This window comes from Vicia villosa, linkage group LG6, assembly GCF_029867415.1.
Source record: "Vicia villosa cultivar HV-30 ecotype Madison, WI linkage group LG6, Vvil1.0, whole genome shotgun sequence".
NCBI lineage: Eukaryota > Viridiplantae > Streptophyta > Magnoliopsida > Fabales > Fabaceae > Vicia > Vicia villosa.
The window spans coordinates 9,504,359-9,532,083 of NC_081185.1; the positions used below are offsets into that span (position 1 = coordinate 9,504,359).

Sequence of the window (27,725 nt, forward strand, 5' to 3'; positions counted from 1 at the left end):
TAAAAATCCTACTTTAATAATAATAATAATAATAATAACAATAATAATAATAATAATAATAATAATAATGTGTTATATGAAATTATATTTGATCTCTTGCTAAAATATCAACTTTATATAGAATTTTAAATTAAATTTATAAATTTTTTTTAATATTTTTATTTGGAATTAAATAATAACTTTTAAAATAAGAATTAAAATAAAAACAAGTGATTAATAAAAATAAAAAGGAAAAACTGGAATTGGGGGAATAGGGGTTGTATGTGTGACGTTTCATCTCTCACGCTTAGACTCTCTTCTCACCTTCGTTCTCCAACGGTGACGAAGAAATTCACTTCTCTCCCCGATTGGAAAATCAAACTCCACCGTGAATACTGTCCGATCACCACCACGACTAACCCTATCGTCTCAACCTCTCCTCTTCTAATTCTACAAAGATCTCTCTGAATCTACCAAATTCAAAACCCTATTTCTCCGCCGCCACCCATTCCTTCACCACTTTCCGACCACCACGACTCCCAGCATCATTTCGTTTCTTTGATAAAACGATTAGGTCGTCTTCTCCTTTCTTTTCCTTCTCTGTGTCGAAATGGAGCTGTTTGAAACGGAACCACCGTGCCGGTTTCTCTCAGGCCACCGCGAGCTTCATCTCCTCCAAGGGTGAGTCTTCTTTTTCCCTAATCAATCAGTTTTACTTGAACTCTAAAAATCCCCGAATTTTGTTGAAAACCATAAACGTTGCATTCCTCTTCAAAATAGAATTTGATCATGTTTTACAAAACAGATTTAACTTCAAAGTGTTGATACTTTTGTGTGTGAAGTGTATTGCTTTTATACTGTTTGATGAAATGCCTTATAGAAAAATCTATGACATGTATTTCTAAACTAGTGCATTTCTACACGTATATTTCACAGATTAGAATAATGCATGTTGAAATCTCCCCATGTGTTTGATTTGGTATTCAATCACTTAACATCTACAAGAAATTCAATTATGCTATGGAAAATTACAGTATGATTAAAATTGTAAACAATTTAAATTCATGATTCAAAAACACATCACTACATTAAGGCCTTTCTTGTATACAGGAAGGATCTTGTCAATTAGAGAAATAAGGGAAATATTTGTGATAGTCTCTTACAAAAACTTGTCAATTTAACAGGGTCAGCCCCTCTGAATTTGTTATTCCGTTGGCTAAGTATAAGAGTCGGAGAAATTCATTCACCATTTACAATATATAGCCTTGTTGCATCCTTCTGTGTTATTGACTTGGTTGTACATAAATTTATTAAAAAAGAATTGGGTACCTTATCACAACCTCTAAGGAGTGACAAGAGTTGGATTTCTTCTACTAACATATAATATATAGATCCCTTTATGTGTCTTTGGATGGATATCTAGTATCTACTATGAAGGTTTGCCCGTTCTTTGTATAAATCTTTGGTCTATTTTGGGTCTTGTCTAGTCTAGAAGTACTTTTAAAGGTGCACACACATACATTCTGCTATAGCCAAACCCCAAATGCACCAATATGTACATAAGTTGTAATACACTCTAAATTTATGTAGCCTTACACTTTCCAAAACTTAAAAAATAAACCTTTAATAATTGCTCTCTTTGTGGAGGCGTGGAAGTCGAGATTGAGAGGTGCGCGGCGGAGTTTAACATGCTGTGGTTTCAAGTTGAAAATCACACTATTTCATAATATTTCGTAATAAATAGCGTAACATGAAAGAATAGTGATTCATTCAAATTCCACTGAGCAATAGCACTATAGCCACTATTTAACTGTGGAGGTGCTGCTCACCTCTTAGATCGGCCTGTGAAGGTATATGTTTTTTCTGGAATCCTTAAAGCCTTTGTGTGGCTGCTGTACATGTGTGCAAACACAGTATGTTTAAAGCATGACAATTCGTGGGCATTTAGACATATTTATCGGGGTAATGTCACTCTTAGAATCATCTTTCAATGATTTGACCAAGTTTTTATGAATTTTTTATGATGTTTGAGTGCTGAAATTGATAGCACGTTGACCACAGGACAACCAAAGAGACATTTATTTACTACTGGTTGGAGTGTATTTATCAGCACAAAAAGACTTTTCGCCGGAGATTCTGTTCTTTTTATCAGGTAAGATATATATCTTTTGTGTTGGAATTTCAGAAAACTTTCGAAACTCATTTTCTAAGCTTAAAGTTGTGTTATTTGGTAACAGTTTCTCAAGGGAATTCTCAGAGTTCTAGGATTCAAGCATTTAGTACAAACTGAAATTGTGTTGATGATAGAGATGTATGATGATGTGTCGGTAAATTACTTTTTTTAAAAAGCAGACATGTGTGCGGATGCTTCGACAAACTGAAATAGTGTTGATGATTTATTGAGTAAAGTTGTGTTTTAACTTACAAGCTGTGTTAATTTACCGGTTGTGTCGGTGTTTGTTGTTTTGATTTTTCTGAATGAATTTTGTAGGCTGAATTTGAATGAAGTTTTGAATGAGGTTAATGGTAGTTATAAAAAACTTGCCAAGATTAAGGAAGAACAAGTGCTTATAGCCGAGGCTGCTGATATTAATGAAGCTTTCTCAGTAGGCTACTTAGTGTTGGGTAACGTCTCTCGCCTTTTATTTTATTGTTGTTGGGTGTATTACATTATTTATGTACTTGTGTCTCTACAAATCTGAAAAAGTTGGTTTGTTTACAGATTGGTCGGCGGCCTCGTCTTGTTCCTTAAAGGGGTGGACTTGAATGATTACTGCTCTTGGTGCCACTATCTAACTTGTGCCCCTCCAAGCTGTAAACCTGGCTATATTTCTTGTGAGGTGAGTGTGCTGCTACTTTCTTATGTATTCGTTTGATTTATGCCAGCTTCTATGAAACACCTACACAGAAGTGATTACAACTCACATAACTAATCTTTAGTTCTGTTGACACATATTAAAAGAACCAGTCTCGATTCTGCATATATGGCTAATTTATTTGCCAAACAAATTTTTTATGATGATTTAATGTTTGATAAGTTCAACAATTAAACTTGAGTAGTTACTGAGGCTAACATTTTTGTGATGTAATGTTGCAGGATAACCAGATTGGAAACCAACTTAACGTGGCATGCAAGAACAATGGGAGAAATGGCATTTTTCCTCTGTCAAACGGTAACCCTTACGAGCAGGCTGAAGAGCTATGTTATCGCCTTTGCGGTAAATAGCCAGACATGCAAATACAACATCTCTTAGGGTGATACCATTCAATAAAGTTACATATATGATGTGTTCTTACTGCTACTTCTGAGAAAAAGAATGAATCAGTATGGTTGTTCCCATAGTTGTTGTCTCTACTATCATTAGTACATTATTTATAGCTGATATTAGAATCTTGTAGTTAAGAAATTACTCTGCAGGATAAGTATTTAATAAGTTTGTGTTATGAATGTTACTGAATCTTGTCATATTAAATATTTCACCATTTGGATATGTCTTGAGTCATTATGTCATGCTCAAAGGGCTTAACACAACACTGCATGTCAAAAATTAGGTCACATTAGTTCATATTCCCTCTGTTATGATAGCGAGAAAAATGCATTTTGTTTTTACTTGATTAATTTTTGTTTTTTTGGTCTTTGATGCTGCAGGCGCTGGCTAGTTCATCGCAGAGGCGTAATTTGTTGCAGGAGCTCTTTGCTGATATTGCTTTAGAGGTTGATGATCGAGCCAAAGGTAACCATAGCTTTTGAATGTGATTTTATTCGTATATTTATTGATTCAATAGTACTAATGGTTTTACAAATGGGTATGTAAGCTTGTCTTTGCCATATTGTCTTTTGCTCACTTGAGGGAGGTTTTACTTAGTTTAATAGTATTAGCATGCTATGTCTTATTTTAATTGATAATATTTTGAATTAAAGTTTTATTTAAATTATAGTTATTTTAATATAAAATTTATAATGTTTCAAAAGTTTATTAAAATAAAAAATTATATAATTTGAGATAGAATGTACCTGCGGATATAAATGTTGATTTACCTGTGGATTTTTCCTGCGGATTTAGCTGCGAATTTTTCCTGCGGATTTAGCTGCGAATGTTTCCTGCGGAATTAGCTGCGGAATTACCTGCGGAACTTCCTGCCGAAAATATTACCCACGAAGGTTTTAGCTGGGGACAAGTATCCGCAGGAAAATCCGCAGGTAACGTGTTTCCTGCGGAAATTTAGCTAAAATCCGCAGGTAAATCCGCAGGAAATTTGTGTATTTCTAGTAGTGATATATATATCCACTTAATAATTATTAGAATATTAAAATAATATAAATAAAAAATTTAACAATCTCTCACTTGAGCGATATATCTTAATAATTATATCATAGTTCTCTATGCGCACATCCAAATGCTATTTATCCCTAAATTTCAACTTTATAATTTAATTTACATCATACATCAATAATGAGACCACCACGACTGTCGTCATTGGCATATAATTTGATAGAACCCCGACTACCACCACACAGGGCCGGCCCAATCAATTCAGTGGCCCTGTTCTAATTTTAAAAATGGCCTAAATTTAAAAATAATACAAATTTAGTAATTAAAAAGGATGCACAAAAAATAAAATTATATATGAATCAACTCTTCAATAAACTCTTCATTTTTTTTCTTATTCTTATCATTTTCACATTCATGCTTTCTATTTTTATGAGGCATAGTAAAAAATAATGAAATATCTCACTATGTCTATTGTATCCGTTAATGATCAATTCGATAGTATTTATCGACAAACAATCTATTAGTAGTCCTATTATAAAATTGTGTTCCTACATTAAATTATTACATAATTCCATTAGTAGCAAGAAAAATCAATTACATTAAATAAAAAATTGAAAATTAATAATCAAAACAACATTGACAATTAATAATTAAAAATAAATTAGAAATTAGCTAAAAATAACTTAACTAATATAATAATATATATAATATCTACCGTATTCAATCACTTTCTTTTTCTTTTTGTAAAATATACTTCTAACTAATAACTATCCACTTAAATTCTAATACGGACTAATTCATGATGCTTCTTATCCATAAAATACATTATTTGAACAATTAAATAATCACAAAACATTTAATCATGATGCTTGCTTATCCTTATCCATGAAACAATCTGAACTACTACCTTTTTCCTACCTTCAAAATCACATACTAAACAAGAGACAACTCTACTTAACTATTCAATGTTTTCCAACTCAAACATATCATTGCTACTCTCTTTTTCTACCTTCAAATTAATCACAGCAAAAAGTAAGTAAGCAATTTTTCATATGGAAAGACCGAAGAGTTTAATGGTGCAAGAGGCAAGCCCTCTAGTATCTACGCCGACATCGTCGCAAATTAGTGGTGGATGAGGGTGCAGCGTTTTGTTACGGTAGTGTTAATATTAGTTTTACTTACTAACAGCGCAACCCTGAAAACGTTTTGTTTTCAACTTTTGCTTGTTTAACAATACTGAGAAGATAAGAAAATTAAAGAGGGAGAAGAAAAAGAGGAGCGAGCATTTGATGTTTCATATTCTATCTTTTTATTTTCAATATAATAAAAATAAGTTTTGGGCCCCCAGGATCTTGAGGCCCAGTGCTAAAGCACTGCCTGCACCTGGTGAGGGCCGGGCCTGCCACCACATCAATATATTTGATGACATAGATCGTTATGGATGAGTGGCATGGAAATTTCATGCAATGTGATCTCTAAATCTTAAATATTTTCAATTGACCCTACTGAAGTATTTAGTGAGATCAAACTGAAGTTCCTTAGGTGAAATGCACCTGTACAATAGTTGCACTTAACATTATTATAATAATAATAGTAACTCATAAATTTTTATTTCTGCAGAAAATAAAAAATAACACAAATTTTGTACCAAAACATAAAACATAGAGAACTAATATTCCCACTAATTTAAAGCAATCTCAAAACTACGGCTCATGTACCAACATGCCTATGAAAATTTTTAGGAATCAAACATTTGGTTAGTGGATCAGCAAGCATTAAGTATGTCCTTATATATTTTATCAAAATTTGTTTCTCCTAAACTCTTTACACAACAAGATACTTGATATTATTAAATTTTAATTTTGTAAAACTCATATATATATATATATATATATATATATATATATATATATATATATATATATATATATATATATATATATATATATATATATATAACATTTTCATATGTTACTAAACTTTCTTGTAACCAATTTGTGAATGAGAAAACAAAGGTGAAAGTGTAATATTCTATCTTAAAAACTTTTTGTCTGAAAATTTATTTAATCAAATGATTAACTAATATGGAATAGACATTATCATTATTATAACTTTAAAAAAAAATCATTAAATCAAAGAATGAACTCAAAGGACTAATAACAATTTTTTGACATTCATAGAAAGATCAAGTTATCCATCGAGGAGATAAAGGGGCAAAGTCAATATATCGATATACTTAAAAGTCACATAATATTGGTCTTAATTTTATAAAGGGTTTGATTCAATATCATAATTGATACAAAGTTGTTAATTAAAAATATTAGAGCATATTAAGAAAATATGACTAAAACTTTTAAGTTTGTTTATGTTATGTTGCTTTTAACTTTCCAACTTCTTGTTGTAACTGGAGTCATGGGTAAGCCTTTTTCCTTATTATTCCAAGTTTTATTCTTGATCTTACATGTAACTTTTAAAAAATTTCAATAATAATTAGGATTAATAGTCATTTATCCCTGCAATATGGGTATATTTTGATTTATCTCATTTAAAAAATATTTTTAAAAACTTTCTTGAAATATTAAAATTCTAAGTCTTTTGTCCCGCAAATGGAAAAATTACCTTCTATAAAAGTTTTTTTTTATTTTATTTACCACTATAATTTGTACACCCTTAAGGGTGTGTTTGGTTCGAGGTAAACGGAGGGGAGGGGAGGGGAAGGGAGGGAATGTTTATAATAAAATGTGTTTGGTTCAATTTTTAGGAAGGGAGATGAGGGGAGGGGAGGGGAGCAAAATCCCTCCAAATCACACATTTTGCGTTCCCCCGAATCGGGGGACTCGGAGGGGAGGGGAGGGGAGGGAATGTGACTGTTGATATTTAACAAATTAATATATTTACTAAAATACCCTCAATTTTATTTTATTATTTCAAAATTATTATTTTCTTTCGTCTGCTTTTTTTCTTTCTCTATTGCTTATATCAATTTATTATAATTATTTTTTACTTTTAATATTATGTGGTAAGTTATAAATTTTTAATCATTAAAGATTACAAATATTATTTTCAAAAAATTATTTATGAAATTTTCAACTTTGAATATCATATCAGTTATATAAAATCATAAGGATAAAAACGTAAACTATTAATAAAACTCCTCCCCTCCCCTCCCCCTCATTTGAACCAAACAGACCCTAAGAGTACTCCAAAATTATAGAGTATTTAAAATATTTTTTTTTAAGCCGTAAATCATAACACAGCTATATTAAATCAATATTAACCCTAATAATTAATATCTTTGATTCTCGTTTTACATTGCAGTTCCTAATTGTACTACGTCAGAAGAATGCTTAATTAGTCAATGTTACTTTCATGCAACCCCTTTATGTTATGTGGGTCGATGTTTTTGCATTTACTATTAGGTAAATGTGAAAAATAATTCTATTATTTTCAAAATTATAATGTGTGTTACAAGTCACAATAAATGTTTTTCCTCTTGTCATTACAACAATTTACAAATCCTCATATTTTTGCCTCTTAGATATAACCAACAATATATAAAGTTGATATTATAAATAAATAAATTAATAAAATATTACTTAACCTGCTATTCTCTTACAAATCTATAGAAACAACAACTCATAAACAAGAAATAATAAAGGTGTCAATTTCATTAACTTTCAATAAATGAAAATGAAAAAAATCTATTAAATTTTTTGATATCGAATTTAAGTTGGATACCGCAATTTTTTTAAATTTTAATTTATTTTAAAATAAAATAAAATGATAAAATGATGTGGTATTTATTTATAGTATTTGATGGATTGAAAATACCTCTATATTTCAAATAAATTCAAAAGTATCGGAATGTTCACCAAAATTTTACTCAAATATAAGTTGTTTTGAAGAGAATATTTTAATATACGTTAATTCCAAAAAGAGGTTGGTGTATTAGAGACGAACTCGGTAATTTCATTGGAGCTGGAGTGGCATGGGATCCAGGTAATCTTTCTGTTCTTGAAGCGGAAGTTTTAGCCCTCAAAGAAGCTATCCAAGGTGTTATTCCGTTAAATATTGATCGGGTTATTTTCGAAAGTGATTCCCTTCAAGTGGTGCAAGCTTTTCACTCTGTTACCGTAGGATTTTCAGAGTTTTATACTATAATAAGAGATATTCAGTTCTTATTACAAAATTTCCCCAACTTTGAGGTAAAGTTTGTCAAACGTCAAGCAAATATGGTTGCTCACTCGTTACCGAAGACGGCCAATTCTTGGGTTAGGCGTAGTATTATGAATGTAATTCTTCCTTGTATTGAACTTTTGATTATGAATGAAAAAAGTTAGTTTTGCTTTGGTAAAAAAAAAAAACAATAATTTTTTTTTATGTCCTCCTTCCAGAAATATTAACTATTTACATTTTAGTAGATAGAAATTTAATTGAGGATATATTAATTGTTGTGTTATCTTTGACATAAAAAAATTAAATGCAGTTAATTATTATTCTTAATAAACATGAAAATTATCTTTTTTTTCTTATAAATAAAATTACAGTATAGTAAGATATTTGGTGATCAATAAATAACATTAATAAAATAAAATAAATTTTGTTTTTGTCTTTTATAAATAGAAATATTAAAAGAGAAGAGTGAGGAAGAGAAAAATGGAAAAACAAAGAGAATAGACTTAGTAGAGCTAGAAAAAAGGGCAGCAGAGAGGAATATAAAAAAGAGAAAGAGAAATATGAAAGGAGCAGGGATAAAAAGAGAAAAAAGAGGGGATATAGTGTGGAGAAAAATTAAAGAATATTTTTGATTATTTTAAAGAATTTGTAATTAGCATAAAAAGTTGTTGTCTCGTATTTTGGTAGAGGTGTTAAATTATAATTTTTTGTTGCTTTGACATAAGGCGTGTTGAAAAGTTAGTCTATCGAGTTGTAAATAATTGTCGAAGTGCTGAAGCAGTTAGTTTCACAGAGTATTTCGACTTGGGTCTAAAATATATATTTTGGGCTTTTATGTTTTGAACTTTGGCTTAGGAGAAAGCAAACTTAAAATTATAAATCAATGGAGTAACCCATATTTTGCATTACAACTTGTATTCATAGAATTTGCAGTTGCAAGTGAATAAAAGGTTCTCCAAAGTTTGCGGGCAGAGAGAAACTCAGTTGAAAATCATCATCTTCTTCTCTTTTATTTTCGTAAACCCTAATTCACCTTTTTTCCCCCAAATCCTCTTTCCTTCATTGTCATTGTGTAGGGATAAGGAATTACTCAAAGGTTTGAGTTTAATTCCAACATCTGGTATCTAGAGCTCCGGTTAAACGATTCAAGGCAAGAGAATGGCGATGGCAATGAATCATCCGAATGGACATTTTCCAGCAAGTCTTCCAATTTGGAAATGAGAGGTTATTCATGTAGAATCTGCAAAAGAAGCTTGGGAGATTCTTGAAAAGTCTTTTGAAGGTGCAGAAAAGGTGAAAGAGGTGGGGTTACAAACTCACAAAAGAGTGTATGAATTGCTTCAGATGGAAGAAAGTGAAAGCATAATTAATTTCTTCACTAGGGTTACAAAACTGGTGAATCAAATCAAGGTATGTGGAGAAGTGTTGACATCAAGATCAGTTGTTTCAAAGATCTTGAGGTCATTGGCTCCCAAGTTCGACCACATAATGGTAGCCATAGAAGAATCGAAAGATTTGTCAAAATTGACAAAAGAAGAGCTTCAAGGGACGCTTGAATCTCATGAACAAAGAATGGTTGAAAGAGCTGCAAGCAAGTCAAAGAGCGATGTGGCTATGCAGGCTCAGTCAGCAAAAGAAAAGAAAGGCAAATGAAGTTGGAATAGAAATAAAGGTAGAGGTGGCTACAATAATTCGACTGATCGAAATCAGCAAGAAAAAAGTTGGTCAAATCTGAGAAAACCCTCATACCAAAGCAACCAAAGAGGTGGTGATGCAGGTAGAGGAATAGGTGGTGGTCGAAAGCCTGAAAAAAGTCACATTCAGTGTTTCAATTTTTATAAGTATGGTCACTATTCTAGTGATTGTCTTGAAAAACATAAGAATCAAGAAAGTGATGCAAAAATTACAAAACATGAAGAAGAAGAGATGTTGTTAATGGTCGCAACAAGAGATGAAGAGAGATTCAAGGACCAATGGTACTTGGACTCGGGATGCTCATCACACATGTCTGAAAGGAAAGATTGGTTTGTTAACATAAAGCCCTCAATGAAGAACATGATGAAATTCGTAAATGACAATACTTTACCAGGTGAAGGTATTGGTGATGTTATGATTACGAGGAAAGATGGAAAAAGATCAGTAATCTCCAATGAGTTGTACATACCAGGCATGAAGAGCAGTTTGCTCAGTATAGAGCAGTTGATCGAAAATAATTATAAAGTGTTGATCAAAGACAAGATGATGAGAGTCGTCGACGCAAGTGGAAGGTTAATCTTGAAGGGCCCTATGTCTCATAATAGAACCTTCAAGATTGAACTTAATATGATGGAGCGCAAGTGCCTCGCAACTGCATTCATCGGAGATGAATGGATATGGCACTATCGACTAGGCCATCTCAATTTCAATGACACCAGAGAGTTGAAAAGAAGAAATATGGTTTCAGGGTTACCAGATATCGACATTCCAAGATAAGTGTGTGAGGAATGTGTGCAGGCGAAGGAACACAAGAACGGCTTCAACAAGAATGCATGAAGCAAGTCGAAGGCAATCCTTGAAGTCATATACTTTGATGTATGTGGTCCAATTCAGGTAGATTCGAATAGAGGTAACAATTACTTTGTTACATTCATAGATGATTTCAGTCGAAAATTATGGGCTTACCTGACCAAGAAGAAAAGTAAAGTGATTGAGGTATTTGCCAAGTTTAAATCTATGGTCGAAAGGAAAAGTGGGCGAAAGCTTAAGGTTCTGAGGACTGATGATGGTGGAGAATGTGTTGAAAGATTTCGACATGTTATGAGAGAAATAAGGGATTATGCATGAGGTGGTGTCACCCTACACTCCATAGCAAAATGGAACTGTAGAAAGGAAGAATCAAACCATCATAAATATGGTGAGAAGTATGTTGAAAGACAAGCATTTAACTAGAGAGTTTTAGGGTGAAGCTATGTCGACGGCAACATACATTTTGAATAGATGTCCGACGAAGAAGCTAGAAGGAATTATGCTAGAAGAATGTTGGTATGGTATAAAACCTAACTTGAGTCATATGAATGTATTTGGATCTATAGCACATAGACATGTTCCACATCAGTTGAGAAGAAAACTTGATGACAAGTCGAGTCAGATGATCCTAATAGGATATCATTCGGCTGGAGGATACATGTTGTTTGACTCGATGGACAAGCAAGTAGTGATCAGTAGGGACGTGATCATATATGAGCTTAAAGAATGGGATTGGGCTGAGAATGTCAAGAAGGGTTCAGTGAGAATCTTTGTGAAGAACCAACCACTAAAGTTGAAAGAGAAGAAGTTATACAAGAAGAATTTAGAGGTGATGCATGTCAAAGCAGACCTCGGAGAACAAGACACATGCCTGCAAGGTTGCAAGAATGTGTGATTACATCAGATGATGTGACGATGATGAAGGTGAGCTGGTACATAATGATTTCTACGCAGATGGTTCCTTATTTCCCTTTCCCCCAAAGCGGTTACTTTTGAAGTTCTATAATCTATTGGTATAGTAAGTGTGGGACGAGGGGTTAGAGAACAAACAAGAGGATAATATCTGCTCACTGATCCTAGTTGATCCGAGAGTAAGGCAAGTTACGTATATGTTGGCTATTTCTTGCGGAGTAAATTCCAAGATGCCCCTTGCCACATATACTGCGGATTATTTACCTAGCGTGAGTCTCGAGAATGGATAGTGCTCCATAGTTTAGGAGCTATTTGTAACGCCCGGAAATTCGATTATTCGCTTAATCTAGATGTTCGGAGTGTTTAGTGAAGTTTCGTATTTTGAGACAATTTAGTCGGTATTAGTTCGGGATAGCGGATTGATGTTTAATCAAGAGTTTTGATATTTTCAGTATTAGAAATATTATTGGAGTAATATTTGAAGTTTTGGAAATTTTCTGAGTAATTAAGATTAGACCGGAAATATTCGATTTAGTCGAATTTGGATTGTCGGTGTTATTTAATCGCATATTTGGAATTATTAAATTGAAGTCGAAAAATAATATTAAGAATAATATTATTTATAAGTCGGAATTATTACATTGATGGAATATTATTAATGGAATATTATTAAAGGTGATATAATTGATTATTTGAGCTATATATCTTATTGGGCCTAAAATTGATTGTGAAGAGGAAGTGTTAACTAAGCCCAATTGGTTTTATATTAGGGTTTTAAAGATTTAGAAAGAAGAGAGTTGTCATAATAAAGAAACAAGAATAGAAGAGAAAGAGGCAAGTCTTGAAGAAGAAGAAGAAGAAGAAGAAGAAGAAGAAGAAGTAGCTTGGAGATTTCTACCCATGGTGTCAAATTGGAGATGCAATTGGAGACCCATTGAATTGCTTCATTTGATAAGGTAAGAGTGAGATTCTCTTCCTATAATGGGGCTTATGAACAATTGTATGTGGGGAATTGGGTGTGTAGATTTGTTGCATTATCTTGTGTTGATTGTTATTGTTCATAAAAATTGACATTTGAAAATAATGTTGCTGCTGCGCGTTAGAAATTCGAATTGAATTAGGAACAATATGCACATTGCGTAATGGAATATGAAGGGAGCCTTGCCATTCGGTATATGCCTTATAATTCTTGCTGCTCCTATTCATATGGTATACACGTAACATTCTAGCTTGTGATGGCCATAGTTGAGTGGTGAGAACAAAATCTAACATTGGTGTGGTGTCCACCCTTGTGGTCAAATTAATAATTACACTAACAAGTTCAAGAAGTATGTGTAATGATGATTGTGTTGAAAAATAACATGTAGGGGAGTTAATATTCATGTATACTACATCCATCTCTATTTATAGAATAAAAATTGTTAGTATTATATATATATATATATATATATATATATATATATATATATATATATATATATATATATATATATATATATATATATAATACTAAGTGTATTATGTTCAGTAGATAATAAAAATAATAATAGGACAAATGTAGTACTGGTAGAAGTTCATTAATAAATCAAGTGGCAGAGGTAATTGGTAATTAGTAGCATGACTGGAACAATTTAATAGTAGTTATAGTGATGAATGTTTTAGAAAACAGAGAATTAATATTTGGCAGTAGAAATGACAAAAGAACTAATAGCAGGTTTACTAATAGGTAGTGGTATATGTAGTAACAGAGTTGAATTGTGTTGGCAGCATAATTTTAAATGCAGGGAATTAATTATATCAGTATAATAAAATTAGTAGAAGTTAGTTAATAATTAGCAGTGATAGCAGTGAATAGAAATAGTACCGAATTAACAAATTATGCGGTATAATTAGTTGACCGGAATTTGATAAAAATTGACGTGGTAGCTAAACTTAATTAGTACATTAGCGTGGTGGTGTTATTTTGTCGGAATTGTGATATTAATCGGTTGATTAATTAATGATTTAATTAATATCCAATATACCTATTTAATTGGGATAAACTTGAACTTAGATTAACTATTCGGTTTATCGGTAAATTACGATATCTTGGGTATGTAACCAAATGAGTTGGATAATCGATAAATAATTGAATTGTGTCCAATTAATCGGTATCGAATTGTGATCATACCTTAAGAATTGTTGTGGATACCTTGGTGATTATTTTGCTAATGATATCGACCGTTGGTTTGGTGAATTGTCGGAATTGTACCGTTGTCATATGAAGTTGTTGCATTATGTGTGAAATGTTAATATCTTTTATGAATTGATAATTGTGACATGGGCGTGTGCCTTGTGATGAATATTTTGTGAAGTAAATGATAAATGATGATTGTTGTGATGATTTAGTTAATATGTGACGTTATATGTTTGCCGTGATATGCCGAAACATGATGATGGTGATGTCGTGATGAGTTTAGTTCTATGTGAAGATGACTGATTAATTGTGACGTTGAATTACCTCTAATAATTGATAATTATAATTGACGTGGGCGTATGCCTAGTGATGATGTGTGATTGTGATGAGTATGTTGTGTATGTCTTGTTTGTCGAGTCACATTTCATATGCATGCTCTGTGACGGCCTGGATTGGCGAATTGGTGAAGGCGTGGATTGGCAAACTAGTGACGAAGGTGCCTTGTGCCTCTGAATTGGACAATTGGTGACGGGGGCTGAAGCTCCGATTGGTACCACATGTATATGCACGAGTCGTGTCTCATGATGTCTTTTGTGATGTATATGCTGCGATGTTTGGTGATTTGATTTGCGACGTTTATGATGCGATGTCTGTGAATACATGCATGACTTATATGCGAAGTTCATGAATGTGTGTATGACTTATATGCGATGTTTGTGAATATATGTATGACTTATATGCGATGTTTGTGAATACATGGGTGACTTATATGTGATGTTTTGTGATGTCGTGAAGTGTTATGATTTGGCTTACAAAGTAAATGAATGAGATGTATGAATGACGTGAATGTGAAGTATTGTGACTTGTTGTGCGATGAAAAGTATGTGAGATCTATGAATTGTGAAAGTATGATGTGTATGGTGACTGTTGATACTTGCGATGTAATGATTTTATATGTCTGACTCCTAATATACAATTTATCATGCGCTCTCTTATATGATTTGATATCTCACCCTTTTCTTTTGTCCGCCGTTACCTTTATATTGGTAACGTGCAGGTGCTTGAGTATGAAGATTTAGTTGGTGTTTATCGAGTCGGTTGTCGCTCTGATACGTAGCACTCGGGGGGAACAATTTATAATGTTTATGATGTTGTTGTTTATTGTGACTATCGTGGTTTATTAGGATGATATGTTAAGTGAAGTTGCTTTATTAATATGATGTTGTTTATGTGATTATGATGTTACTTGATTCAGAAATTGAGAATTATGACTCCGCTGTTTTATTAATAAAAGAAGTTATTCTGTTTTAGAAAGTGCTATGTATCCGCTAAATGCGATGAAGTGATTTATTGTTGAAGTGAATATGTGACGCCTCATTTGTTTGTCGAGAAATTTTTAAATACTCTGATATTTTCCGCATTATAATTGCCAGGTAGAAATGGGGTGTTACACTATTCTTTGGGGATGAACCCCCGAAGATGTGTATCATTACCTTTTCCTTTGTTGCTTTCCCTACGGGTTAGTGTCGTCGTATGACTTGGGCCCTAGGATATTGGAGAAGTTGAATCGCAGTAATGATTCAATGTCGATTCCATAGTTCTCTATCGTCCATACGAGTTTCTTACCATATAGGATCAAGATAGGATTCTTTCCCAAGGTTGAAGTAAGAGTACTTCAAAATCGAATGGGTAGAATCCTTGCTAGAACATTATGATCTTGAACCTTGTAGAGCCGAGTGGAATCATAAGATAGGAGAACTCACTGGGATTTAGTAATCTCACCCCATTCATCTTATTATTTTTCAGGTACCATGCAATATTGAGTTTTGCTAGATGCATGGATCAAGAGCTTTATGATTGAATGACGTGAAGACGTATTTGATCTTTTCTTCCGCTGTGTATTATTATTTTGTAGACATACTTATTGTATTCATTTCCGAGACATTTTTGAAATGTATACTGTTTATGTCATTATTTCTGACTTTTGAATGTACTCAGTTCCAGTTATTAAAATTTTACTTGCTTCTAGACGCATATTGGTAGGATATTACAGTAATGTTTGATAAAAAAATTATATATTTTACCAAAAAAAACGAATAATATTATAGCATTGAAATACCTTCATTAGGAATGATTATATTAAAAACAATTGAGGTAACTAATGTAATGCAAAATAATCATTGAATTTGACAAAAAATAATATAATATATCACCATTTTCAAAGGAAATTAGACTTGATACATCTAATTTACAATCCCTTCTAGACGATAATTATCATAGTTTTACAAAAACAAAGGAACAATTCCATTTTTCTCAAATAATACTAGTATTTAATTGTATCTTATAGTAATCTTGAGTAATTGTTGAATCGTGAGTCATTTTTGAATATATCATGTTCTATATTCTAATATAAGGAAATAAATAAAATATTTTGACGTATTTTGTCTTCCTTTTCAGTAAAACTAGTCAGAGACCCGTGCTGTCGCCCGGATGCATTATTTATAGTGTAGTATTTTTTGAACGATACGAAAAATGTGAAGTAAAGAAGTTTGACTAAATTGCATATATAAAATGGAAATTAACTATCTAAAAAAAATTTACTTATTAGTAGTATGAAAATTATGTTCTATGTTAAAATAATGATTCAAAAAAAAAAATTAAGATAGGTCAAGAACACAATAACAAAATAGGGCTAAATATTTAATTAAATAATTGACGGTCGAACAACAATTAAAAAAAAGCAATATGGGTCACTATAGGTTAAGGAGTAGATAAAATTGAGAAAAATCATTAAAGGTATAGTCACATGTGAACATTCCAGAAAAATATGAGATAATAATTAATAAAAATAATTTTTAAAAATAAAAATTATCTCTTAAATTAAGATAATAATTAATTAAATTAAAATAAATATTGTGTTGATAATGACCCGTGAGATAAATAAATTATCAATTTTATTAAAATTTATTTTGATAAACATATGAAAAACGTATGCGTATACGAATGCAATATTGGTATTGTGTCAACTTATTATTTTTAATTTTAAATTGATGTTTTGTCAACTTATTATTTTTAATTTTAAATATAAATGCAAAATTTAAAATGAGAAGTACATTTTGAAATCTTTGGTAAGATAAAATGTCTCACGTGTTGAAACAAAATACTCTTTAAAATCTTTCATATCTACTTTATGCACTGCAAAGCTAATTAAAGATGTATTAGGAGCTTTGGTACAATTATGCAAGATGAAGAATGCTTTTCTCATGCATCATTGCTCTTATGTAGAAAAGTTTCTTTAAAGCAATTGGCCACTGTATTGATAGGATTTGGGTGACAAAGAATGAGCCTAGAGTGTGGAGAGTTTATGTGAGGAGAATATATGATCTTTATAGTGATTTCTATCAAACATATTATTTAAAAAGCATTAATTACAAATAATTTTGTAACTAAAATCAGAATGCAATAACTGTAAATATCTTCTACATGATCCCAACATTTATAACACAGAAAGAAATTCAAAATGGACCCATGAACCGTATTTCATACAGTGTCTTGTTTACAAAGTTTCCACTAAGAGGGTTAAAAAAATGCATAGATATAAGTAATATACATATGCATATAAGCACTTTTAGTTCTATATTTTTTATTACATACCAGTTTGCTGTGTTCCTCCTAAATGTGCATTAACTGCTGCCTTGATTCATCACAATTCTACAAGTTTTTGGACATGTCTTCCCTCAATTTCTGCAATAGCCTTGTCAACCTGATTGTTCAAATTCGTGAGAAACGTACACACAAGTTACACGACTTCAAATATAAAGCAATAAGTAAAGTTGGAGCTGGCTATGGAGCAAAAGATCTCAAAAAATATGAAGCAATAAGATACAAGTGACACGACTTCAATAGCACCAAAATATTTCTCTCTCGATAAGATCGGTTAAAACATTACCTTGTATTCCTTCACCCAAGCTGCAAGGTGATCTGCCAAGAAAAGTCATTCAAAATGTCAAATATTACTAATAAGCAAACAATAATTTCAAATATTTAAATACTAAATACTTCGATACAAACCTGAAAGGCACCTAAAACTTCGATACTAAATATAAAATGTCAAAAACCCCAGCTTCACACAAACACTTTATTTTTCAAGGCCCTAAAATTTGCAAAGAACAGAGTGAGAAAAATATCAACATAAAGAAAATAATGGAAAAATTTGCTAAAAGAAAGATGGGGAAATGATGCCCGTTCTTACCGAATCGGCTGGAGATGGAGAAACGGTGGTCGCCGCCAAGTTCATAGAAACCAAATGACAAAGACCGTGAGATTGTGATATTGGAGTGGTCGACGATATCGCTAGGGTTTGTGGCTGCGCTAGGGTTTGTGCAGAAAACAGAGAAGAGAGAAGAGAGAAGACGAAGAGAAAGAGAAAGAGGAAAGAGAAGACGGAAAGAAAGAGAAAGAAAAAAAGGAAAAGGAAAGAGATAGAGAAAACAGAGAGAGAATGAGAAAAGAAGAAAAAGTGAAATTTAAATTTTAAAATTGGACCAATAGGAATCTAACACTCGTTGAAAAAGGTGAAAATTGTGTGTTGTGTTTAGTTGATTACGAAAATGCCCTTTTTCTTTTGTAAATGCAATTTTTGCCAGGGACAAATTAGTCAGTTTGGTCAATTGATTAGTAAATGTACGATATACGATACAGTAGATACATGAACTTTTTATTTATCCATTTATTTTACATTATATTTTAAATGAGGTTGTTATCTACCATGTATGGTTTGTATAAACATAAGGTTTACAACAAAACATTAGACATAAACATAGTTATCTTCAGCAACTGTTTGTTTATTTGATTTCGAGTCTAGTGGTGGTCTCTAATGTTTTAAATAAACATACAATGTTGTGTTTGTCCTTCAACTAACTCTCTACAACTATATACTCGTTTATCTTTAAAATTTATTACTTAATAATTGTAACGGAGGGAGGATGAACAAGACTATGCATGTTTGGTTGAACACTTAAATTATGGATCTCAAAATGTTTTTGTTTTTTTTTTTTTAAGCAAGAATTTTATATAAGACTAAGGGTTCTCGAACCTTGATACACAAGAGCAGAACAAATCCGACAAAACAACGAAATTACAAACCAATTATAATCACGACATAAAAGACAAAGGATCTTTACAAAAATCGTAAAAATTATAATTGGAGTGAGCAATGTCGCCAAAAGGAAGACCACCTCCAACTTAAGATCTTAATGTTCCAAACAATATTGTTAATACTCCAACCTTCATTCCTAAAACAAAAATCATTTCTTGTCAACCAAATAATCCAACAAGTGGCTTACCAAAACACCCGCAATTTTCTAACCTTGTGCCTTTTACCCGCCAATTGGAATACCATTCCATGAAGAACACCCTCAAAATTTTATTGTTGAATCTCTCTTTTTTACTTTTTATTATTTTTAATTAAATTTATATCTGTGATATTTATTGTAGCTCATAACAGTGTAGCCAGAGGACTTCCCATTTTTCTTTCACTTTTTTCTAACAACCATAGAATCTCTCTTTGGGTAAGTTTCTGTCGTGTTTGAATTTTCATTGTCCCTTAATTTTAAATTTTCATTAAATTAATTTTAAGTTGTTATTTAATACTTTATTTTAAATAATCACTTCTTTAGTTATTTAATACTTTCTTTTTTTTATGTAAAAATCGAAGAAAAGGGTTTTTATATGGCAAAATTAAAGCATGTTTTAGCCAACAAGAAGTGATTATTAATCTTAAACACCCTAAAGAATGAACACAATCAATAATATTATTAGGTTTGGTAAAAAAAAGTTCCTCTTGAAAAGAATTTATGTTACACGATTTATTTGGAGTGAATGTTATGCATCGTGACTGTTCCTTTGCAAAAATTTCAAGAGAAAATCTTCTACACAGTTACTTTTAGAATAAATATATCTTTTCACATAAAAATGGACCATCAATCTTTTATATTTAGCATGTTGCGACACTTGTTTATATGTTAGGTATCGGAGTGATATTTATGCAAATTTTTCTTTCCATAGTATTGTGTTATTTCCACTTAATTTTTTTTATTTTGTTAGGTTCTTGGAATATGTTTCTTAGATTTTTGTAACTATCAATTTGTTTTGGTTCCTGGATAAAATATTAAAAAAATCATTGAAATATGGTGTATATATATAAATTCTAATTACTCAATTAATACACCTAACTAAAATCTTTATAAGATAGATTAGTCCGGCTACACAACATCATCTAGTGACATAGGTGAGACCAAATAAATTAATAACACAAAAAATATTGTACCTAAAAATATATATTTTATAATGTCAAAATCATTAGAATATCTAAATAAAGACTTGAGATACAAGTAATTAGCTTATGTGAACTCATTTGAAGAATCTTAATATTATAATACTAGTTGGACTTAACAAAAATCTTAATAGATATTCACTACATTCTTGTCTCTTAAAACTCCTAATTTAGTGATTCTTTGAGATTAGTTAGGTCATTCTTCTTTTTTTTTTAAAAAGTCGTTTTTTCGTGCTTCGGACTATCGATAATATAAAGAAAAAAATTATATTTTACCAAAAAAGAATAATATTATAGGATTGAAATACCTTAATTAGAAATGATTATATTAAAAACAACTGAGGTAACTAATTTAATGCAAAATTATCATTGAATTTGACAGAAAAACAATAGAATATATCACCATTTTCAAAGGAAATTAAACTTAATACATCCAATTTATAATTCCTTCTGGATGATAATTATCATAGTTTTACAAAATCAAAGAACAATTCCATTTTTCTCAGATAATACTAGTATTTAATTGTATCTTATAGTAATGTTTGGTAAAAGAAAATTACCAAAAAAGACTAATATAATAAGATTGAAATACCTTAATTAGAAATGATTATATTAAAAACAATTGAGGTAACTAATGTAATTCAAAATAATCATGGAATAAGACAACAACAAAAAAAAAAGAATATATCACCATTTTCAAAGGAAATTAGACTTGATACATCCAATTTATAATTCCTTCTGGATGATTATTATCATAGTTTTACAAAAACAAAGAACAATTCCATTTTTCTCAAATAATGCTAGTATTTAATTTTATCTTACAGTAATGTCGAGTCGTGAGTCATTTTGAATATGTCATGTTCTATATTCTAGATCTCTATTTAGGTGATATCCCTACACCTAGACACACACCCAGAGTTTATTAAGATTTTTTCTCCTGGATAAATAAAAAGTTCTACACCGCAAGAGGTGGTGGCACCGAAAAAGGCGCGCACAAGAACTAACAACCACTTTGTATCGAAACTTAATGCTTTCATGCTAGAGTTGCACGCAAGAGACTGTCGAAGCGAGAATACGATTGTTTTCGCAATTTTGCGTTAGAAATAACCTCGGTTGTGATAAGTCTCGTTGGTGCTTCGGAGATGAACACTGATGTGAGAGATACGTGATGGTAATGACAAGTATCATAGGTTGAGTGCAACTAAATCGATAGGTTTAAGTTTCCTGTTTATATCTTTTTATTTTTTGTTCACTTAAACCCGAGCTCAAAAACAAATAAATTGTTGAATGACATTTTAACCAAACCATTCCCTATGGACACACATGGTACGCTTTAGTCAACGGCCAATCTCGTCCGTTTACCAAGTCAACTTAGAGTATAAACCATCCATTTTTCATACTTTTATCTATGCATCAAGGATTGACATCCTGGGGCCCGTCTGATCGTAATCAAATGACCTCTAGCGTACAATCCCACCTTAAACTCAAACACGTGCGTATACACACGATCTCAACGAATCCTAATAGTTTTGTATGGGCCTAAGCCCACTTATATTTACACCCTGTTTTTCGTTTGCGTTTTATTTTAGAGAATTTCTTTATTGACCCCCCTCTCTTCTTGGTCACCCTCGCTGAAATTCTGTAATTGCCCCTTTACTTCGGAAATGCATTTCTGAAGTTGAAAAAAAAGACTGATTTCGGAGATGCATTTCCGAAGTCACCTTTTTTTTACGTAAAAAAAAAAAAATTTCGGAAATGCATTTCTGAAATCAGAATTTCAGAAATGCACTTCCGAAAAATGCGTGTTTTTGCTGTTTAAACAAAACAGCCTCCCCCCCAAAATCATTTACCCTAAATCATTCAAAAATCCAAAAATTCGTCTGAACCAGTTGCATAACCACCAAAGGAAAATTCAAAGACCATCAAAGACTACTCCAAAGGCTCTTAAACTACTTCTAAAGCACCTCCAACAACATCTCAAATCTGTAAGTTTTCTAAACTTTCAATTTAGCATTGAAATTCATATTAGAGGTGTAATAGTGTAGTCCATTTAAGTTATTACATGTCACTGGTGTTGTTTAGATAGGAAAATTGAGATTTTGATGCACTTATGGCAAGCTTTTGGGTTTTCTGCAAAAATGGTGTCGCAGGTGTTTTCGAAAGTGCATTTCCGAGAACACCTCCCTGACCAGTTTCGGAAATGCACTTCTGAAGTTGACCCAAATGTTTTTTTATTTTGTTGATTGTTTATCCTTCTAACCTGTTCGCTTATGGATTTCAATTGTTTCAGGAAAATGGCAGGCAACCCAGCTAGAATTAGACAGGGGAGAGAGACACAGACAGTGTCGGCTAGACGCGAGCGGGCATCGCAGCTTGCATCGACGCGGGGATGGGGTAGAGTACGAGCATCCGTCCAGACAGATGAGTCTGGTTCCTCGTCTGGATCGAGGAGTCGGCTGGCTCAGGTATCTTCCTCCCGTCAGGAGGAGGTACGGGAGGAGGGGGAGGTGAGATACCAAGAGGCGGAGGAGGAGATACCTGATGTTGTTCCTCCACACGGGGAGGAGGAGGAGGGCTACCCGAGAGAGTGCAAGATACGTCGACGTGACCTACCTCCGCTACTTCATGAACGTGACTACCATTCACCAATGAAATTGAGGGTCAACTATTCTAGTATACCTATACCAGAAGCTGAATGAAGCCTCCAACTGGAGGACCAGGCAATGACCGGATCCGCCACACTCTTGATGGTACGTTTCATTTTAATTGTTTCACATTTATTTATGGTTCGTATTTATTTTTAATACGTTAACGTGTTTGTGTTTCAGGGATGGATCATCTCCTACTTCCCCCGCATCCATGGCTTCGCCATTGATCCTGCGTACGATGACGCCATGCCCAGGGCCGCCCGATACGTTCTCCAAAGGGGGAACAATGCAGTGGGACCATATCGCAGGTACCTCGACCGCACAGCTCACGATGACATTCATTGGAGGTCATTCAGTGACTACACTGCTGTTGTCTCCTTTGAACGCATCGCGTTATACTTTGGCTAGTTGGCATGCGGGGCCAACACCATGGTGAGGTATCTTCCTGAGCGGTGCATGCGGCAGTTTGGACATGTGCGGATGATACCGAGGTCACCGTTTGAGCTTGCTCCTGACACAGTTACCCAAGTGGAGCTCACTACCATATTTGAGGACTAGGAGCATCATTTGGTCACAGAGGAGTATCGTCGCATGCAGGCCACCTAGGAGTGGCATTGTGTAGAGGGGTACGTGACATAGTTCTATCGGGTGTCACATCCTCTAATGACACCCGACGCTCCAGGCGCTCCTGGGCCAACATACGAGGAGATCCTGGAGAACCAACAGGCCGAGGATGACCATGCCATTGATCTTCTGCCAATATGCCAACGGAAAGAGATGCTTGGGCGGGACGCGTTGAAGCGAGGTATCATTGATCAGGGCGGTCCGGAGGCAGTCACCCTGGTGGAGAGGATGGTCGGTGATGCGGCCGGTACGGTGGCATATAGGAAGCAGGGGAGGTCCTAGGGCTTTAGGGTTAGGCATACACAGTTGGGGTTCCGATTTATTTTTATTGGATTTTATTGTATTCGGGTTGTATTTCTTGACATTCACGTACATTTTCGCACACTATTACTATTTTATCCGACTTGTATATATTATTCGACTTGTATTTATTATATTAGCATTTTATGTTGATACGTCGTTTATTTTATTCGGCGTTTTTGTTTAGTTAAAAATATAAACATAAAAAAAAACACATTTTCTGCATAATTCGGAAGTGCACTTCCGAAAACCCCCTAAAATGTGAAAAAGGTGTTTTCGAAAGTACATCTCAGAAAACACCCCTCGTTTAATGTTTTTGAAAGTGCACTTCCGAAGTCTGAAAAAAAATTAAAAAAAAACTTCAGAGATACATCTTTAAAGCAGAGGCAACTTGAGAAATTCGTTGGGATCAACCCCATAGAGGTGTCAATAAAGAAATTCTCTTATTTTAACTATAATTAACAGCTCCTTGCAGTATGGACCTAAAATCAAGATCAAGGGCCTCCTTATTCTTTTAACACCCTAGGAGCCTTATTCTTTTAACACTCTAGGTTTACTAACTCAGAATAAAATACACCCCCAGATATAATCACAAATAAATAATAAAAATAAGTAATTTTTAAGTTATGTTGGTTTAATCAATTAATATATATATATATATATATATATATATATATATATATATATATATATATATATATATATATATAAAATCTACTAAACCCCATCTATTAAATAAAAGGCAATATTTTATTATTAATATTTTAGAAATACAATAAACAATGATAACTAAATAATATACCTTATAATAATTAAATGTTTTTTATGACATATTAAATTCTTTTTTCAATCTTTATTTTAAATACGTTTATCAAATATCATTCTCTTTTATTATACAAATTAGCTGATCAGTTTAAAATTTTTTCCATATACTAATTTAACCATAAATTCAACCTTTATTTCAAAAAAAAGATTGTAAATTCATTTTCTAAATTAACTATGAACCGCGTCTACGACTACGCTATCTTCCAATCAAACAAGTTTCAAAGGTATGCAATCCGTCAAAGAAACATTAACCAAATAAAAAATGAACTATGGTACTCTGATTTCCTCATTGCACTAGAGGATACGTAGGCATAGGGTTTCGAAACCCTAGCGAGTATAATCATAAAAAAATACTAACATTTTTCTTTTTAAAATATCAACATAACTATTTTTAAGATATGGGTAGATGTACTTTTACCGTATCTCAAGTCTAAATTTAAGAAACCTAAACCTAGAAGGGGTCTCCTTGAATACAAGGGAGATGAAGGGTGTCTAACACCTTCTCTCCGTCTAACCGACTCACAAACATAGAATCTCTGAAATCTAGGATAATCCATTTAAATCCCTTCCCTTAGGATAAAATTAATAGTGGCGATTTCTAAAATTTTAAGCCGGTTGCTACAATCTCTCTGGTCTCGAGTCAAATTCAACTAATTCTTCCAGTTTTGAGTCAAATAGAACCAATCTTTTTGTTCCTGAGTCAAACACACTTGTACCAGAGCCATCTGAGCCTGAAGAACTAGGAGTTGATTCAAATCAATCAAATATACCAGTACCTGAACATGGACCTGAAGTGGATGTGAGATATGGAAAGAATTTGGTTTACATGAGAAAGTCAAAGGTCGTTCATAAATCAACACAAGTTTAAGAGTCTGACTAAACTTCTTCAAATGAGGTAATTAATTCTTCTAAATTACAAGATAAAATTATGACCCAAACAACATATGATGACCTAGACCTTCCAATTGCTATTAGGAAAGGTACTAGAAAATGCACCAAACAACCTTTATATCCCCTTTCAAATTATCTTTCCGTTTAAAAATTATCACCTACCCATAGAGCCTTTCTTACAAACCTTAACGCTACATCCATACCTACTAATGTTTCTGAGGTATTGTTTGATGAAAAATGGAAGCAAGCCATGAATATTGAGATGGACACATTGAAGAAGAATGGAACTTGGGAGATAGTGACTTTACCAGAAGGAAAGAGGCCAGTTGGATGCAAATGGGTGTACACGATAAAATATAAGGCTGATGGATCAATCGAAAGATATAAAGCCTGGTGGTTGCCAAAAGGTTTACACAAACCTATGGAATTGACTACTTAGAGACATTTGCACCGTTTGCAAAGATGAATACAATGAGAGTAATTTTGTCACTTGCTGCTAATTATGGTTGGAATTTACAATAATTTGATGTGAAGAATGCTTTCTTACATGGGGAACTTGAGAAGGAGATTTATATGTAGGCCCCACCGGAGTATGAAAAAAATGTGTCTGACAATTTAGTTTGCAGGTTGAAAAAGGCGTTATATGGCCTAAAACAATCACCTCGGGCATGGTTTTCCCTAAAACAATCACTAAGGTTATGACATCCTTAGGGTATGAGCAAAGTCAAGTGGATCACACCTTGTTTATCAAACACTCGCCACAACGGAGAGTAACAATTCTGTTAGTATATGTGGATGACATTATAATGACTGGAGATGATTGGAAGGAGCAACAAATCTTGAGTCATTATTTGGCTAAGGTGTTTGAAATAAAAGCTCTTGGAAAGCTGAAGTACTTCTTGGGAGTCGAGGTGACACATTCCCGAAAAGGCATTTTTATATCACAACAAAAATACATTACAGATTTACTCAAAGATACAAGGAAAACAATTGTAAACCTGCCAGCATTCCTATGGATCCAAAACGGGCAGTCGAAAGAAAGCATTAACATATGTTGCATGTTGCTAGAGCTTTATTCTTTCAAGCAAATCTTTCAAAATTGCTTTGGAATTTTTCTATCCAACATGCCGAGCATTTAATAAATAGAATACTTACTCCCGTTCTTTCTAACAAATCACCTTATCAAATTCTTCATAAAGAGCCACTTGTTTTAATTCATCTTAAATATTTTGGTTGCCAATGCTATACATCTACTTTACATACTCACAAAACTAAGTTTGGTCACAGAGCAAGACAATATGTTTTCATTGGATTTAAAGAAGGAACAAATGGCTATATTCTTTATGATTTAGCTTCTCATCAAATTTTCATTTCTAGAAATGTAATATTTTATGAAACCTATTTTTGCTTTCATATGCATATTACACCTAATTCCAACATTTCCACTTCTAAACTAATGGACAATTCCAATTTTCATTTTTATCCTATTTCACACCATTAAAATCAAAACACTCAAACTGAGTTTGCTGGCCCCAATACCAATTCTTCAAATCCTATTACTCTTAACTCTGCTTTTGATTCTATACTTAACACAAATCCGTTTACTGATTCTATTAATATTAGTAACATGGATTTTGTTCACATTAGTAATCCAACTCATGTCACTGACTCTTCATCATGCTACTGATTTAGTATCTCTAAATTCTCAATCTCCTATCATTTATTCTCCTATATCACAACCTTCAAGACATTCCACCAGAATTAGTACCAAACCAGGTAACTTGCAAGATTATCATTGTTACTACACTAGTTGTATTGACTCATCTTGAGGTATTAGTAACAACATTCACTACCCTTTATCTTCTGTTTTATCTTATGTCAATTGTTTTCCCTCATTCAAATCGTTTTTATCATTACTAATTCCGAACCTAAATCATTCATTGAAGCCTCTAAACAGGTTTGTTGAAAGAATGCAATGAAAGATGAACTTGGAAGAATCCAATTTACATATAAATGAACTTTTTATTTCAAAAAAAACTAACAGTAAAAAAATATTAGGGGTTAGGCCACAATGAGGAACT

General features: G+C 32.7%; 2 protein-coding genes and 1 long non-coding RNA gene across 13 annotated transcripts; 2 read left to right on the forward strand and 1 right to left on the reverse strand.

Annotated features, from left to right (window-relative positions):
• The first annotated feature begins 251 nt into the window (after positions 1–251).
• On the forward strand, positions 252–3,991 carry LOC131608863 (uncharacterized). Of its 11 annotated transcripts, none has more exons than XM_058880446.1 (7): positions 252–660; positions 2,041–2,131; positions 2,217–2,290; positions 2,471–2,604; positions 2,702–2,819; positions 3,077–3,197; positions 3,629–3,991. In XM_058880446.1, exons 1-5 carry the CDS (start codon positions 590–592, stop codon positions 2,743–2,745), a joined length of 414 nt encoding a protein of 137 aa, XP_058736429.1. In that variant the 5' UTR covers positions 252–589; the 3' UTR covers positions 2,746–2,819; positions 3,077–3,197; positions 3,629–3,991. The 11 variants fall into 11 exon arrangements, 3 of the variants coding, with proteins under 3 accessions (XP_058736429.1, XP_058736430.1, XP_058736428.1); XM_058880447.1 differs by having other exon boundaries at positions 3,077–3,152; XR_009285863.1 differs by lacking the exon at positions 3,629–3,991 and having other exon boundaries at positions 1,090–2,131; positions 2,217–2,387; positions 3,077–3,622.
• Positions 3,992–7,027: 3,036 nt separating this feature from the next.
• Positions 7,028–8,751, forward strand: LOC131611208 (uncharacterized). Its single transcript, XM_058883301.1, has 2 exons — positions 7,028–7,672; positions 8,206–8,751. The coding sequence occupies exons 1-2, from the start codon at positions 7,623–7,625 to the stop codon at positions 8,591–8,593; spliced, it is 438 nt and encodes a 145-aa protein (XP_058739284.1). The 5' UTR covers positions 7,028–7,622; the 3' UTR covers positions 8,594–8,751.
• An 8,766-nt stretch (positions 8,752–17,517) lies between these two features.
• LOC131611209 (uncharacterized) lies at positions 17,518–18,497 on the reverse strand. Its single transcript, XR_009286792.1, has 4 exons — positions 18,275–18,497; positions 18,094–18,175; positions 17,972–18,003; positions 17,518–17,785 (listed from the first exon to the last, which is right to left on the reverse strand). It is a non-coding gene; the product is annotated as an uncharacterized LOC131611209 (long non-coding RNA).
• Positions 18,498–27,725: the final 9,228 nt, after the last annotated feature.

Bases quoted from the DNA above. Each gene is read 5' to 3' on its own strand.
- LOC131608863 (XM_058880446.1), top strand. From the start codon at position 590: ATGGAGCTGTTTGAAACGGAACCACCGTGCCGGTTTCTCTCAGGCCAC. The intron at 2,132-2,216 runs GTAAGATATATA...ATTTGGTAACAG, and splicing joins GATTCTGTTCTTTTTATCAG to TTTCTCAAGGGAATTCTCAG. The intron at 2,605-2,701 runs GTAACGTCTCTC...GTTTGTTTACAG, and splicing joins AGTAGGCTACTTAGTGTTGG to ATTGGTCGGCGGCCTCGTCT.
- LOC131611208 (XM_058883301.1), top strand. From the start codon at position 7,623: ATGCAACCCCTTTATGTTATGTGGGTCGATGTTTTTGCATTTACTATT. The intron at 7,673-8,205 runs GTAAATGTGAAA...TTGGTGTATTAG, and splicing joins GTTTTTGCATTTACTATTAG to AGACGAACTCGGTAATTTCA.